Raw genomic sequence first — 18,189 nt, 5'->3', positions numbered from 1 at the left:
AAAATCAAGTTTTCTCCTAGCTTGGTTGGCCAAATGACTTGATTGATAAGTCAAAGGATAACTATACACAAAGCTCTTTTCAATGAGTTATCATGAGCTCAATTTGGAGTTGAGGAACACCTTCAAAAGTTGACTGCAACAGCACTCTACCTTTAGGAAACCTCATTTGGCACATTTTGACCAGTATTGGGAGATTTGATTTTTGAGAGGGCAAATAAACTCCAAATTGAAAAATTCCAATTGGGTTAGACTCAAATTTATTTTCAAAGAGCTATCTTACGCCAAATTTTGACTCTGGGAAGGCATCCAAAATTCGCCTGAAAAAATCACTATTCATAGGGAAGGTGTGGCACATTGGGCTGCATTTCTCAGTGCAAAAATACACTGGCGCGACGCATAGGGAAGGCATGGTGCATTGGCCTAAAAAGCCTGAAATTCATTGAAATCTTCCTCCAAATTTCAAATTCTTCATTCCACAAGTAGGTAGAGCCTCCATTTTTGTGCTTCATCCAAGTTTGTGCTAGGGTATGGTGGTTGATGGATGGTAATGGTTAAAACAAAGACATCAAACCCTATCTTTTAAAATACCTCATGGAAACTTGCTGATAGGGTTTCAAATCACTGTTTTGTCACCAAGTTTGCTCCATCATGTCATTTTTCCCTTGTTTTCATTATTCCCTATGTTCAACTACCCTTTAAATTCATTCATCCCCTATCCCAAGTTCCCTTTCCCAAATTTCCTAATGTCCCCAAACCCTAACCCTATACAAAACTCCTAACCCTATACAAAATTCCCATAACAACCCATACTTCCCTAACTAAGTCTATCCCAACATTCCCAAATTTCCCACTAGTTTTCTCCTCTCCTAACAATCCCTTGTTTCACTATTTTCCCCTTAGTGACAGAGATCAAGCACATCATTAAAAATAGTATACCACATTTTGAGATATCAACACCTGTTTCTTCAAGCCAATTTGTCTATCACCAGTTATGGCATACGATCATTCATCTGATTATGAAGTGGAGACCCAAAGTGACTCTCCCATAGAGGTACATGCACCTAGGGGGCCTCATAGAGATGGAAAACAACCTTGAAGACCAGCAGGCTACCCAAAGAAGCCTAAATGAGAGGACACCCATTCAGAAGGAGATAGAGGCTGATCGAGAGATTTTGCTCTAGAGGATCAACATCCACTTAGAGAAGCTGTTGGCAAAAGAAAACAAGGACAAGGACATGCTTAGGCACACGAAAAACCATTATTGGGCACGAAATCATGTTCGCAAGGCACAAATAAGAAATTTAAAGGCAAACCTAAGGAAGGCATCAAAAGGGCAAAAGAGGCAAAAAGAGCATGATCGAATCTGGATATTGGTCGAGGCATCCTTGGCCCACCATAGCTCTTGATGAAGAAGCTCCAGCCAAAATTTCAAGAAATTGGGAGCAATTTTTGCATTTTGAAAATTTTTTGCACTAAAAAACAGAGTTTTTCTCCCTATGCGTCATGCCACGCGGCACTCACTTTTGCTACAGGGCTCCAAATCCAAAAAACTTTGCATTTCTCGATTTGGCATGAAAAATAATGATTTTTGGCGCATGGCCAAGAAATTTGGGCTAGTTTTGAGTCCTCAAGAGGCCAAAAACACTCAAAAAATGACCTCACTGCCCCTATTTTGACACACAGGAAGCAGTCTTGAGAGATTGAAGTTTTGGAGGGGAAAATGACATCCCAATTCAGAAATTCTACTTGGGTTGGAAAGTAGACAGGCAAGGCTTTCCAGTAAGCACACTTGGGCTCAATTTGGACTTCAGGAAGTGACTCAAATCAGCTCCAAAATGGCGGGATGCATAGAGAATCAGGTGCGACGCATAGAGGATTTTCGCCTATTTTTCACTGTTCAGCTCAACAATTTGCCCAGTTTTGACCAGTTTTGCTTCTTGATGTTATTATTGACTTTTTATGATCTAATTTGATAACCATGATGTAATATTGGCACATTTTTACTTGTTCTAGAGGATTCATTCACTAAAAGGTGAAAATTAAATGATTGAATCAGTTTCCTAGCATATAGGGGTAAGTTGTTTGACTACCAAGATTTCAATTCCTTGTTTAGAATTGGTTCAAACAGCTCCTAGAATGATGAGCTCAACCCCTAGAGGCATGGGAAGGAGTTAGGCTTGTCTATATTATGTAATTTCTAAGTAATTTTTAGGGTTGGATACTTGGGATTGCTTGGAACTTCATTGTACATTTCATTTCTGCAATTTTGGCAAAGGAAAGACTAGGGTTTTGCAGCATTTGTTGGGATCCATGTGGCTATATGTTTGTATGGTGTGTTTCTCTATGTATTTGTAAGTTCACTGATGTTTATGTGTATCATTTTCCTTCTCTTGTCTTCTGCTATTAAACAAATGAGTGATTAAGGTAGAATTCATTGGACTACTATTCTCTACCTTGATATTTTGTTTAATTCTTCATGTTTTCATCTGTTTGGGGAGGAATCTTGAGACTCTCTTGCCCTCCTTGAATCCTCACTGGTCTGATCGACCCATTCATTCAATCCAAAGCATCAAAACTACTTCCTATCTTTCCCCTACCTAAACTCTGCAAAAATCTGGCCTCATCCTCGGACCCAAAATTTTCCTATCCCTTTTGCCAACAAAACCCCCCAAAACTCAAATCAAGTCCTTGCACTTCATACCTACCCTAAAATTAGTTTGTATTTCAGTCATCTCAAGCCTCATCGATTATCTTTCGCTGAGATTGACTCGGAGAGAGCCCTCTCCTATCCTCGTAGGGCTAGCTATGAGGCTGAGTGTGGTTTGATGTGGACCTGGAACCTTGCCTCTTGAGCTTGAGGCAAATCTAGGCTCTAACAAATTCACAACCCAACATTTGAACTGATAATTTATTGCCATCAACCACTTATTCCAAAGATATAAACTACATCCATCTTAACTGCATATTTATCAAGCATTGAGAGGGATCAATTCTCTCATCTAGGTGAAAACCTTTTATTTTGAGTGCAAAACTTGAGGAAAGGTTTGCAACTCAGAGAGATTTGATCCCTATTAGAGCTAAATAGATCGAGAGTTAACATGGATATAGACTAGTTTAATTATTAATAAATAATAATCATAATTATTTATTTAATTTTTACTTAATTTTCTTATGTAATTTCATAATGTTTTAATTAATAATTATAATTAATAATATTATCTTTTTATTTTTTTGCATTATATATATATATATATATATATATATATATATATATATATATATATATATATATATATATATATAATTTTACCTAGTCAAAATATTTAGATAACATAATATAATGCACGGAATAGAATACACAATTTTCAAAAGTTTTCAACAACATCATAATATAACAAGACATTACAACACCTCTTTCATATCAGGTTGGAGAGTGTCTCTCAACCCAAGAATGTAATAAAATAAAATTAGAAAGCTATATTTATAAAATATTTTGAATGTCAAATGGGATATGATTTTTGGGCATGTGGTATTGTTGAGCCATGGTATTGGAACAAAGTCTACTTACAGGTTAATAATTTCCATGGTAAAGTGGGGGTGAATATCCATGGTTAAAAAGTGGAAGTACTACTAATTATTTTTATTAGCTAAATCTATGATAAGCTTTTGGAAAATATAATTTATTCTGCACTACTTGTGCCATCGCCAAGCTAACCATTAAAAATCAAGGCCTGTATACTCCTCTGACTACTCCTAGCCAACCCTGGGAATCCATTTCCATGGATTATATCTTTGGTCTTCCTTCTACCAAGCATGGAAACAACTGTGTATTTGTGGTCATTAAATGATTTTCTAAGATGGTCATTTTGGCTTCCTGCAAGAAGAGTATCATAGTGGAAGCAACCGCCAAACATTTCTTTTAATGAGTGTGGGTAAATTTTGCAATCCCAGAGACCATTATATCATATCAAGATAATAGGTTCCTTAATGCATTATGGTTGAGCCTCTGGTCATTGTTGGACTTCAAGCTCACCAAGTCGACTGCATTCCACCCCCAGACTGATGGCCAAACAGAGGTCACAACAAAATGATAGTGCACATACTACACATGTACAACTCTAAGCATCCACATACATGGGATGAAATTCTTCCCTATATGCAACGCAACTATAAAAGAACTCTCCATAGCTTGACTGGCCATGACCCCTTTCAATTGGGCCTAATATTTCAACAATTATATCCCATTGATGTTGCACTCCCTCTTGCAGCTACACAAGAAGATTTGTTGATGTTAAATCCAAAGATGATAAAGCCACCAGGTTTATCGAATGCATTTAGCACATCCACAAGCAGGTTCATGACATTTTGGATAAATCCAATGCAAAGTATAAACAATGATATGATCAACACTAGGTGCCACATAAGTTTTAGGTGGGTGAAAAAAGCTTGGGTTAATTTGCATAAATATCACCTCGCCATATCCGATCAAAAGTTTTAGCCACTCTGATATAGGCCTTACATCATCACCAAGGCTATGGAAAAAAATGATTTCAAGCTCCATATCCCTCCATCCCTTGGCTTACACCCAATAGTTAATGCAGACTGCCTTCAGCCATACTTTCGACGATGGCTAGACGCACCAAACATTGCTGAGAAACTCACCAATAAAGATTAACCCAGACTGCATTAAGAACACTCACCAATAGAGGATCCAATTGTATGATGTTGTCAAATCTATCCATCTCTTTCACCAAGGCAAGTGGCCCACCAAGGATCAAGTTTAGCAGACATTTCCCCATCTCATGGAGGCACTCAATGCAATGGGGACCATTGCTTCCTAAGTGGGGGGGGGGGGGGGGAGCTGATCTTAGTGGATATTGGTGGCCACCCGCTTGTCCTCATTGGACTCCCAAAATTGTTTCCTTTTATTTTCCTAACTTCTAGCATAATTTTCTATTTCGCTAGTTTACTATTTTTGGCAATTTTTCTAGTCCTAAAATTTTGGAGCCATTTTGAGGCCCTAACTAGTGTTTTTTTAGAAACGGGGAAATGCAAAGCCAAAAAACTTGTTTGCAGTAAAAAAAAATTGTCCTGAGATAGATATTTATAATGAGGTATCATGTGCACCAAACAAAGATCATATGCCAAAGTTACGACTCTATGAAGTTGATGTTCCAACTGACCCAAGCGGGTTTTATAAACTTTTAGCGCTTCATCTCCTAGGGTTAGGTTTTTGGATTTTTAGGGTTTTGCATTGTTTCTTAATGATGAAAAGTTCTCCAAATCTAATTTTAACACAATTTAGAATGTGTGTAGTTGTCACATCTCTTCTTAGAGATAAGCTATCATTGCCCGAGCTAGTTTGTTTGTCTTATGTAAGTAAACAATTTTCAACAGTTTCTATTTATTAATTGAATTGTTTTCTCACTATATCTATGTGTTTTTATTTGAATATTCATTTTATTTCATTCCTTAATAAATATGGATCATATTCGTTGTTATTTACTAGCTGGAATATTACATTGTGCATCCTAATAGGTGTTGCCTTAAATTTTAGCATCGTTATATATTAGTGCTTTTTTTCATTTATTCTTGGTTACATAGATAGGCACACTTATATATGGCCTTGCTACTTAGCTTGGTGTAGTTAAATATTCATTTATAAAGTCAATTGAACCTTTGAAAGGTTTTAGGAAAAAAAAAAACCTTTAGGCCTCCTTCACAGTTTGTTAAACCTACATGCATTTTCAGTATACCCCTTTTACTGAATTTTTGTTTCATTGTATTTATGTGTGTTGGTTTGAATCTTCATTTTATTTCATTCCTTCATAAACATGGATCATTTTCATTGTTATTTACTAGTTGGAATATTACATTGTTCATCCTAATAGGTTTTGCCTTAAATTTTAGCATCATTGCATATTAGTGATTTGTTTCATTTTATTCTTGGTAATAAAAATAAGCACACTTATATATGGCCTTGCTACTTAGCTTGGTGTAGTTAAATATTCATATATAAAATCAATTGAACCTTTGAAAGTTTTTAGAAAAGAAAAAAACTTTTAGGCCTCCTTCATAGTTTGCTAAGACTACATGCATTTTGAGTATACCCCTTTTACTAGATCCTATTGATAGGTTTCAAAAACAATTATTTGGCCTCCTACTAAGAAATCTAGCATGTATATATTTCTCTAAATACACACATAAACAAAGTCCAAGAATTGGATGTGTGCATGTGGAGGGGAGGGGGAGTTCTAAGTTGTGGTTGTATTCTCAATAAGAATATTATGGTGATCTTAGCCTATATGTGGCATATATTGGTCATAATGCTTGTTAGTGGTTTCTACATATTGATTTTTAAACTTGAAACGGCCCAATATTTTACATGGATGACAAAACTTGTATATGGTGATTCTCCTTTTCCTCCTTTTGGGTAGTACTTGCATTTACTTGTACACCCACCATCATATTTTTCATACACAACCAACCATGATAAAACAAGATAAATATTTGAAAGTGTTTTGGTTCGTCACATTGATTCCACTCATTTCAATTCTAGATGTTGATATTAATTTACATGATGAACGTATTGCAATTTATGTATTATGATTAATGTTAGATGAGCTTCTAGAGTTGCAACTCACATGGTACTACAACACAGTGTGAAATGAGCCTTGTTATATAACTTGAAGAGATAGGAGAAGGAAAAAGTTCATTTTCATGTAGATTCATCTGATTTCCATTCCAAACTAAATTGCGACAACATCTCAGCATTATTGAATTGCCATCCATTCACTCACCTAACAATGATGGTTGTGATCTTAATCCAAATTAGAATGGCATAATACCACATGAAATAAGAATAATGGAAATATTGAAATACCATCAGTATGTAAGACTCTCTTATATCCACTTTGGACCCCCAATAGTGTTTCCTTTTAGTTTCCTAATTTCGAGCACAATGTCCTATTTCAATAATTTTCTATTTTTGTCAAATTTTTGGGTCCTAAACTTCCGATGCCGTTTTGAGACCCTAAATGGTGTTTTTTTTAGAAACAGGAAACTTGGAAGCCAACAATATTTTTTGTAGTAAAACTATGTTGTCCTCATATAGACATTTTTAATGACGTATCATGTGTGCCAAACATATATAGTATGCCAAAGGTACGACCCTGGGAATTTGACATTCCAACTGACCTTAGCAAGCCCACAAAAGTTTAGCACTTCATCGTTTAGGGTTAGATTTTTGGATTTTTAGGGTTTTGCATTGTTTCTTGATGATAAAAAGGTCTTCGACCCTCATTTGAACACAATTTAGAATGTGTGTACTTGTTACATCTCTTCTCAGAGATAAGCTATCATCGTCGAACTAGTTTGTTTTATGTATGTAAACATTTTTAAACAGTTGCTGTTTATTAATTGAATTTTTGTTTCACTGTATCTATGTGTGTTGGTTTGAATCTTCATTTTTTTTGTTCCTTCATAAACATTGATCATTTTCATTGTTATTTACTAGTTGGAATATTACATTGTTCATCCTAATAGGTGTTGCCTTAAATTTTAGCATCATTACATATTAGTGATTTGTTTCATTTTATTCTTGGTAATAAAAATAAGCACACTTATGTATGGCCTTGCTACTTACCTTGGTGTAGTTAAATATTCATTTATAAAATCAATTGAACCTTTGAATGTTTTTAGAAAAGAAAAAAACCTTTAGGCCTCCTTCATAGTTTGTTAAGCCTACATGCATTTTGAGTATACAACTTTTACTGAATCCTATTAATAAGTCTCAAAAACAATTATTTGGCCTCCTACTAAAAAATCTAGCATGCATATCTTTCTCTAAATACAAGCATAAACAAAGTCCAAGTGTGGATGTGTGCGTGTGGAGGGGAGGGGGAGTTCTAAGTTGTGGTTGGTTGCTCAATAAGGATATTATGGTGATCTTAGGTTGTATGTGGAATATATTGGTCATAATGCTTGTTAGTGGTTTCTATATATTGATTTTTAAACATGAAATGGCGCAATATTTTACATGGATGAGAAAAATTGTATATGGTGATTCTCCTTTTCCTCCTTTTGGGTAGTGCTTGCGTTTACTTGTACACCCACCATCATATTTTTCATACACAACCAACCATGATAAAACAAGATAAATATTTGAAAATGTTTTGGGCCATCACATCGATTCAACTCATTTCAATTCGAGATGTTGATATTAATCTACATGATGAACTCATTGAAATTTATATATGATGATTAATGTTAGATGAGCTTCTAGAGTTGCAACTCATATGGTCCTCTAAGAGGATGGGAAATAAGCCTTGTTATATAATTTGAAGAGATAGGAGAAGGAAAAAGATCATTTTCATGTAGATTCATATGAGTTTGGGCAACTTGCATAAGCTAAACATTTATTGTTAGGGGACCATAACACTCAACAGCATTTATTGTCATTCCAACCTAAACTGCAAGAACATTTTAGCATTATTGAATTTTCACCCACCTAACAATGATGGTTGTGATCTTAATCCAAATTAGAATGGCATAATATCATATGAAATAGGAATAATGGAAATATTGAAATACCATCAATATGTAAGACTCTCTTATATGGCTATGTAAGACCTTTATTATATGATCAATAAGTAAAAAAAAATTGGCTATGGAAATAGTCGCTAAATTTAACGTCTACCCACCTACATTAATTTCTTTGTTGTAACTGGATGAACAAAATTAGGATGTTGATTGGACATTTCAGTGAGGTGACTTTTTCTCATATATAAAGGGAACAAAATTATATTAAAAAATAAAAAGTCTAAATTTTATTTTACCAAGTCTTATATTAATTTAGGGTTTGTTACAATACGTCTTATATTAATTTAGGGTTTGTTACAATACTATGGTCCAATACCTTAGCTTGTCAATACCACTTGGGCCAAAACCATAATTCATTTAAAATTAAAATATTTTATAATTTAAGGTTTGTTACAATACCATGGACTAATACAATACTATGGTCCAATACCATAGCTTATCAATACCACTTGGGGAAAATCATAATTCATTTAAAATTAAAATATTTTATGATTTAAAGTTTGTTACAATACCATGGACCAATACCGCTCGGCTGAAACCATAATTCATATAAAATTATAATATTTTTTTTTTATTTTTTTTGTAGAGATATAGAATATGAATTATAGTCTTCTGTGGTTCCGAGCAATGGTCCACCGCAATGGAATGCCTGTTTCATTTAGTGTAGTGTCCTGGTTTTGCAATTAATAAATATAAATAAATAATAAACCATTTATTTATGAAATATGTCGGTCTTGGTCCTCTTCCTCCTTATATAAGCTTTAGCGTTAGCAGAAGCAGAGCCCATATTTCACTGTGACTAATCAGTATTTTCTTGATCAGGTGGTCGCTACAAGTTGAGCTTCTGTTTCAGCTTGGTTTGTTGATCAGGTGGTTGCTACAGGTTCAGCTTGTGACTAATCAGTATTGAGCCCATATTTCATCGTGACTAATCAGTATTTTCTGGATCAGGTCTTTGCTTTGCTTTGCTTCACCTTCTGTTTTTAAAACAAAAGGATGTGTGGACCTGAAGCAAATCTTATTTCCCTCAACGGATCTCTGCGTGTAACTCCGAGGGATTTCGATACGTTGTTCATCAATGGTGGAGCTGTGTCGGAATCTTCAGGTGAGCTGCATTTTAGAAATTGCATTTTCTTAGGGTTTTCTTTTTTATGTTATTTTGACTCTGGTTGGGTTTTGAAGGTGGTGAAAATGAGACGATTCCTCCTCTGAAGGATTTCGAAAAGTCTTCTGCCAAAAGCACCGGGAGGAAGAGGACAACTTCGTACAAAGGTATCAGGCGGCGTCCAAACGGAAAATGGGGTGCGGAGATTCGAGATCCAAGCAAGGGCATTATGGTGAGGCTGGGAACGTTTAATACGGCAGAGGAGGCCGCCAAGGCGTATGATGCGGAGGCAAAAAAAATCAGAGGTGACAAAGCGAAACTCAACTTCCCGGACAACTCGTGTTCTGTAAAAGTGGACACTAGCCAGAAAATGTCAGGTGAGCTGCATTTTAGAAATTGCATTTTCTTCAGGTGAAATTGCTATTGCTTTGCAGGGTTTTCTTTTTTATGTTATTTTGACTCTGGTTGGGTTTTGAAGGTGGTGAAAATGAGGCGATTCCTCCTCTGAAGGATTTCGAAAAGTCCTCCCCCAAAAGCACCGGGAGGAAGAGGACAACTTCGTACAAAGGTATCTGGCGGCGTCCAAACGGAAAATGGGCTGCGAAGATTCGAGATCCAAGCAAGGGCATTATGGTGCGGCTGGGAACGTTTAATACGGCAGAGGAGGCCGCCAAGGCGTATGATGCGGAGGCAAAAGAAATCAGAGGTGAGAAAGCGAAACTCAACTTCCCGGACAACTCGTGTTCTGTAAAAGTGGACACTAGCCAGAAAATGTTAGGGATGAAAGTAAAGTCGTGTACAGAACAGCCTGTTTTTTTGTTTGGTCGGAATATAAACAGCAAGGTAAAACCTTTATATTCACCAAAGCATGACTCATCAGAGGGTTACTCTCCTCTGCTAAGTGCTGAATCTGACGCGACTCCTCCTTTGAAGGATTTCGAAAATTCCTCGGCCAAAGGCAGCGGGAGGAAGAGGAAAACTTTGTACAGAGGTCTCAGGCAGCGTCCATCGGGAAAATGGGCTGCGGAGATTCGAGATCCAAGAAAGGGCTTTATGGTTTGGCTTGGAACGTTTAATACGGCAGAGGAAGCCGCCAAGGCGTATGATGCAGAGGCTAAAAAGATCAAAGGAAAGAAAGCCAAGCTTAACTTTCCTGACGACTAAAATGGAAAATGGACACTAGCAGGAAAATGGACCGTAATGTAAAACCCAGTGATCCATTTCGAATTGTCTCCCTTGGAATCAGACGTTGGGTTGTTAGAGCCATCAGGGAATTTCAGATTCAGCTCATCCCAGGCTTATTATACGCACATAACAAGCAGGCAGACTAGTGGTTTGTGTTGCAGCCTATTTATAGCATTTACAGTCTTTTGAACTCGTGTTTTGGACTTGTTTGTTTATGTTTTATTATTAGCTTTCAGTAAAGTATATACTGAATCTGAAGATAGGATGTTGGAATTAAATTCATTTGTGGTAAAATGGTTCCTATTGGGATGTTTATATTCTTTTTAATGATTTGTGTTTATATTAGTAAATCTTTGTGTAATGTGCAATGCCTATTGATTTTATTTTGTGTTTATTAAATTTTTTTCTATGTATTGCATTATTGTATAAGATTTAAAACTTGTACTTGGTATCAAAATGGTTATTTGCTTAGGAGACATTTTTATGGCAAAGGGTTCCATTATTTTGGGTTCATGATAAATCTTGTTGCTATGGTTGGTGATTTTTGTGTTAGAAAATAATGGTGATTGGTTCACAAATAGAGATAGAGAAATTTAATGGGCAAATTTTTGAGTTGTGGAAACTCAAGACGGAATATCTTTAGGTAGTCAAAAATTAGTGGATTGTTGTAGATCTGGATATTAAGTTGATGGAGACGTTGAAAGAATAATAAACCAAGTTGGATTGGAAGAGAAAGAGCACAATACAATTGTGTCTCTCAAATTTGTATTACTAAATGTTTTAGGAGAAGCTATAATGAAGAAATTATAAAACAAGCTGGGCGCTTTGTATTATTGTAAGTTTGTGGTAAGCAAATTGTTCTTGTGGAATAAGTTGTGGAACCCAAAGATGAATGATGGGGACTTGGCCATGGGTCATCCAAATGCCTTCAGTACCATGGCAAGTCCATAAATTTCTATTTTGATGAAGATAAGCATATCAATTTATTATGCTCTTTATCAGACTCATGGGTTAGTTTGGTTATAGCCAAAGGTAGTAATGTAACTACGTTATGTTTTGATGATGTGGTCTCATCCCTATTGTTGGAGGAGATAAGGCAGAAAAACATAGAAAATAAGAGTACATATGCCTTATATATAAGGGTGTTCATAGGGTAGAAACAATAATAAGTCCTGAAGTGCAAGATCTAAATCTAGAGGTATATCTAAATCTCCAGGAAAATTTGTAAAGGGGTGTTGGAAATGTGGAACATAAGAGAATTTCAGGAAGAATTGTAGATCTAAAATCTTTGAGACAGGGAAGGGATATAATGATGGTTCCTCCAAAGAAGATAAAACCTCCTTAAAGGAAGGAGGGGATGTGTGTTTAGCTTCTTCCAGCACACATGCAGATCATGACATATGGTTGATCCACTTAGGTGCCTCCTTTCATATGACTCCACATAGGAAGTAGTTTTGTGAATATGAAAGGTGTGATGGAGGTGATGTTTTCCTTGGAAATGACTAGACAAACAAGATCACAAGACAAATAAACTAAATTTTGATGCTCAAAGATGGAAGGGTTAGAACATTCCTTGGTGTTCTACACGTTTAAGGGCTAGCTAGAAAAATGGTATCTATAAGTAGGGTGAGCGATGTAGGTGTAACTACTACATTTGAAAAGGAAACTTGTAAGATGGTTCAAGGAGAAATGGTATTGCTAATGGGAGTTCACATTTGTTATAGACATTTTTGTGCCTTACAAAATTGAGCATGAAATGTCCATAATCTAAGGGATCCAAAGTCCCTAAACATGTTGTTCCTACCCCTAGAGGAACAAGGCTAACAAACCACATCAATTCACAGAAGTTCTCCACCAGAAACTGCTCAAAAACAAGTCAATTCAGGATCAGTTCAGAGGCTCCACTAGCTATCTGCGCTGAAATACAAAGTCTGAACTGGCTACCTGCACTGCAACGCAGGTAGAAGCACTACCAGGGTGTGCTGAGCGAGAGTTGACAAGTGGCAAGTTCATTCAACAAGGTGTCAAGACCCAGGAAGCTTCCAGAATCTTCCTCAATGACACTTGCCTCAGTGAATTCGACTAGTGATGAGTAAGAGGTTCCAAATCTCCAAGTGGAAGCAAGAACTGACAGAGGGAGAGGACACTAGTCAGATCTCAAGCTGACTCATCCTCTCTCCAAACATCTATATATGGATCTCTCCTCCATGAGATCTAGAGGCTGGAATTTTGTTATTGCAAAGAATTGTTGTTGGTTTGAGACTGGAATCATTGGGTGCTTAATGCTTTGAAGGGAGGTGAAGATAGGAATTCCATTTGCTGGGAAGGAGATGCTGGATTGGAGCCTTGTTGGTTGTATCTCTTCCTGAACCTTGTTATTCATCAATAAAGCTATCTTGGTTCCTCCTATATATTGATGTATCTTTGATGTATGATGGCATTAGTATGTTTAGTTTATTTCTAATCCTGAACTAGTTATGAATATGAATCTATGTCTTTGTGTAGTGTTCTCTTCTTGTGATCTTGCAGAGACCTGTTGAAGCTGGGCGAGCGAGAAGGCAAGTAGCTGGGAACTCTCAAAGAGAAGAGAAACCGGATCGAGGGACAAATGGAAGACACCGGTTAGTACATCCATCTCTCTTCATTCTTAATTCATAAAGGAAGAATACTAGAATAGCTGTCTCTATTTGTTGCTAAGGCACTGTCACACCTTAGGTGGATAGGATCGTCCTGCATAGGCATTTTTCCCCACAACAACATTCAATTATACGTACAAGTTATTGGGAACCATTGCCAATGATGGGTGTGATAGTTTTATTTTTCCTAAAGGTGGAGATGAAGAAGCGAAGACCTTTATTGTTTCTAGAGAAAATATGAGGACATTTCATCAAAGGCTAGGGCCTTTGATCCCTACACAATCAAGGTATGGTTAAAGTTATGTCTAGTTGCATTGCAAAACATGATTTCTATGAATTGTATTTATGGTAAATAGAACTCGGTAAAATTCTCAATACATCCTTATCTGTAAACTGCTTCCACTGGGTAGTTTGTCACAACAAACATGATAAATTATTCTTAAAAATATGAAATCTATGCTATGAACGTTTAATACTTTTTAGATTTTTAGATTTGTAAATTATTGTTTATTGTGTATACATGCAAATTACAATTATGTAGAAAATAGAGAACAATGAATTAAAATCTCACAAACCATGAGTTGAAACAAGATGTGAATTGAGAACCTCTTTTGGGAGAAAACCTAGTTGTAAGCAGGTTCCTCTACTCTCTTTCTCTCAATCTTGAGCCATTGGAAAGGTATCTATGTGTAGAATACGAAAAAGGGTGTATTGCTAAAGTGACAAAGCTTTAGTATTTACCCCAAAAAAATGTTGTTTGATGACTTAAAATACTCTTGGAAGGATTCAAACATGTATCTTCATGGTTTAACATGTAAGGATCATAGACTTTCATATTCTTAGCATTCACAATTGAGTAAATACGCATGTATGGGGTTAAAATGAATCTCTAAGTGTTATCTCCCACCTTTTCAAGTATCTCAAAGGGACCATATGGTAGAGCCTCCATATTGTTTTCACGATGTTGTAGCCTCTCTTGTTCAATTGTACCATACTTCGTCTCCCACCTTGAACAAATTGTTTATTTTGTGCTAGTCATGCATGAACTTATATTTTTCTTGTGTCCCCTATACATGTATATGTATATGTCTAATCTTTTCAACATAATTTTCAACCCTCAAGACATCTCTTGTAAGATCCTCCCTTACTCTTCCTTGCTACCCATATGCAATATCCAAAGGTGAAGGTGGTAAATATCTAGAGAAATTTTCAAATGGGGACTTACGAGTAGAAGTGTTGACTACTTTGTTAAACAATGCTATATATATACCAAATTTTCATCATAGGTCTTTGGATGTTTTTTATTGTAACCCATCAAAAAATGTGCTAAAATCCTATTGACTACTTTTTTCTGCCCATTTTTCTGTGGATGGAATATTGTAGTCCTCTTCAACTTCATTTCCATATTCTCCCTCAATGTAGTCCAAAATGCACTGAGAAATCTTGTGTCCCTGTAAGGGATGATATAGACCTTGTTTTTTGTTACTATATGATGAGGGTGATTAATAGGTATAGTATATGGGTCACAATGCCATCCTCCAGCTTATTAAATTATATTTTTGTCACATTTATCTACAAAATTTGTATATTATTCTTAGTGCGAGGAGTAAAGATGTGCTTCTATGTCATGTGGTGTAATGTGTGTTAAATGAAGGAATTGGAGCAATTTTGACTGCAAGAACTCATAGTAGACAAGAGAGAGATATTTTATGAGGTTGCCTCCCTCCTTAACTCCTCCAATCAGTTGAATATATCCCACTCTATCTCATCAACTCAGTGTCATTGGTAGCCAAGAAAGCCGAGTTGATTAGCAGCCAATTCGTTGCAAGTCAAGGAAGAGTTAGACCCACCTATTCTTGAGTTATGGAGCCAAGTATCCCTATTTTCTAGGAAGATTTTGGTTGCTCCATTTTTGTATAAATAAGTAATCTAAGGGATTCATTAGGATTCCAAGTTTTAATGTAGCCAAGAGGCCATTAAGATGAAGCATATTTGACTATCATTTTCTCATGTATTTGACACTTTTTGAATGATAATGAGAAGTTCTATTTTGGTCCAACATTGAGTTGACTCAGAGGGTTGAAGCTCTTGGGTTAGGGCCCAACCCTAGCAACAAATGTTCCTCTCGCGTATCTATATTATTAGTCTAGAATGTTGATAAATTATTGAAATTTATTCATGGTCCTTATGTAGAAATTTTGAGTAATTTAACACGTATTCAATGGAGATTATCCCGATCATGTACTATTGCGGAATACATACACAATACATAAGCTCCTCTACGTTGATAATCAATTTAGCAACATCAGTAACAATAAAACTTCAAGATCATGCACACATTAACACAGTATGTAACTCGGGGAAAGCTTACAGCTCAAAACCCCACACTATCTGTATATTAATGATTTAGAACATGTAACATTACAACAGTCAATACTTCTCACAAGTATCCAGCACTATCTCCACCTATTACACACAATTACAGCTCAGATCTGATCTCCAAATCTATTCCACTGCTTGCCTCCCTCCACTGCTCAATACTTGCTCAAGAATGAATGAGAATGGATTAACCAAACTCGTATTACCTCCAAAGAATCACTCACACTGGGAAAGACGTGAGAAGAGGCTATAATATTGGGCATATAATGGGCAATACTCATTAGTATACTCAATCCCTTGATTGTGCAAATCCTCATGCACAACTATAGTCACAACTGATAGCAATCTGAACCTCTAACACCTGTCCCTGCTGAACTGAACATGCACTGACATGCAACTGAGTTAATTGATGTATTCTATAGTTGCATTATGAGTTAATAATTAGTTTAACAACTCATCATTAGTCTATTTGCAGTTATACTAATTATAACTAGTTTAACCAAGTCAAACTAAACACAACTCCATCAACTCCACAATCAACTCCACCAAACTCAACTGATTGAGTTCTAACTGAAGTCATGCATGCAACAACTCATCTCACCCACAAAGAAAGCGTACTTCCTTCTCACAGCTGCATGTGCCACATATGTAGCTCAAACTGAAGTGCTCCAAGAGAATAAGATCAAGTTTATAGTCCAAATATTATTACGAGACAATAATATTTGACTTTTCTATTATTGACAGCCAGTCTAAAAATAGACGTTGATAACTCCTGCTATGATCACTCCTACTATGATCATCCCTGTTGTGGTCACTCCTGCTCTGATCATCCCTGATGTGATCCAAAAATAAAACTTGTGCCATAATTTGCCTGTGGGCCCACTTAGTGAAGGCGACTCTTTTCACTAAGCTCCATCATCTTGTTGCAACCTCAACACTCCCTCTCGACATGGATTATCAGCAACCCCTATCCTGCCTCGGTGGTATTCGAATTTGCTCCTGGTGAGAGCCTTTGTCAGAATATCAACATCCTGATCCTCCGTTGGAATGTATGAAAGCCACATAATCCTTCGTTGCACACAATCTCTGATATGATGGTATCTAATGTCAATATGCTTAGATCTATCAAGAAATACAGGATTAGCCTAGAGTTTAATGCAACTCTGGTTATCACAGTAAATCACAGTAGGATCCAAATGAGAACCGAACAAACCAACCAAGATCTTCCTCATCCATATAGCCTCGCATGCAGCCAAACTTGTTGCCATATACTCGGCCTCTGCTGAACTGAGTGCCACAGATCTCTGCTTCCTGCTGTACCAAAAAATTGTTGTCGATCCAATATTGAAGACCCCTCCTGATGTGCTCTTTCTGTCCGTTGGGCTCCCTGCCCGATCTACATCTGTGAAGCCACATAGCTTCACCTCATCCTCTTGTCTGTACCACAATCCATATCCCGATGTGCCTCTCAAATAATGAAATACATGCTTGCTTGCCTTCCAGAAGAGCTTGGTATGCTTAACCATAACTTGTGAAAGCTGGTTAACTGCATAGCATATATCGGGTTGTGTATTGACCAAATACATCAGCAACCCCACCAATTGTTGATAAACAGTGGCATCCACTTCTTCTCCCGAAGTGGAATCCTCCTTCCTCCAACCTCGAGGAAGAGGAGTATCAACAGGCTTGCAGCCATGCATGTTGAACTTATCCAGTATCTTCGGAGCATACTTGCCCTGAGAAACAAACAGTCCACCACTGCACTGCCATATTTCCAATCCTAGGAAATAGTGAAGGAGGCCCAAGTCCTTCATCTCAAACTCCTTAGCAAGAACATCCTTGCATGAAAGTATCAACAGCTCATCACCCGTTAGAATCAAATCATCAACATACAGTACAATGATAAGCAACTTTCCCTCCACCACAATCTGATATAGGTTAGGTTCCACCTTGCTCTTGAAGAATCCAAGTCCTGTGAAATAGTTGTCTATCCATGTGTGCCAAGCATGTGGTGCTTGCTTCAACCCATACAACGCTCTCTTGAGCCTCCACACATGCGACTCACTGTTGAAGACCTCAAAGCCTTCGGGCTGCTCAATGTACACATCCTCCTCAATTACTCCGTTGAGGAACGCAGTCTTCACATCCATCTGATGAATGTGCCATCCCATCTGTGCTGAGAGAGTAAGAATCGTTTGTATGGAAGAATACCTCGTGACAGGTGCAAAGGTCTCCTCATAATCGATCCCCTCTATCTGTGAAAAGCCTCGAGCAACAAATCTT

The 18,189-nt window shown here is 36.9% G+C and overlaps 1 protein-coding gene across 1 annotated transcript; it reads left to right on the top strand.

The window, feature by feature from the left end:
- The first annotated feature begins 9,597 nt into the window (after positions 1 to 9,597).
- LOC149175263 (uncharacterized) lies at positions 9,598 to 10,870 on the top strand. The gene is made up of 3 exons (XM_089421095.1): positions 9,598 to 9,706; positions 9,784 to 10,083; positions 10,185 to 10,870. Exons 1-3 carry the CDS (start codon positions 9,598 to 9,600, stop codon positions 10,868 to 10,870), a joined length of 1,095 nt encoding a protein of 364 aa, XP_089277221.1.
- The last annotated feature ends 7,319 nt before the right edge of the window (positions 10,871 to 18,189 follow it).

This window comes from Pinus tabuliformis, chromosome 4_1 (genome assembly GCF_031772625.1).
Source record: "Pinus tabuliformis cultivar Carrire ecotype Pingquan chromosome 4_1, CPIR1, whole genome shotgun sequence".
Lineage (NCBI taxonomy): Eukaryota > Viridiplantae > Streptophyta > Pinopsida > Pinales > Pinaceae > Pinus > Pinus tabuliformis.
The sequence above is the reverse complement of the archived record's forward strand: the minus strand, read 5'-3'. Positions and strand labels throughout refer to the sequence as shown.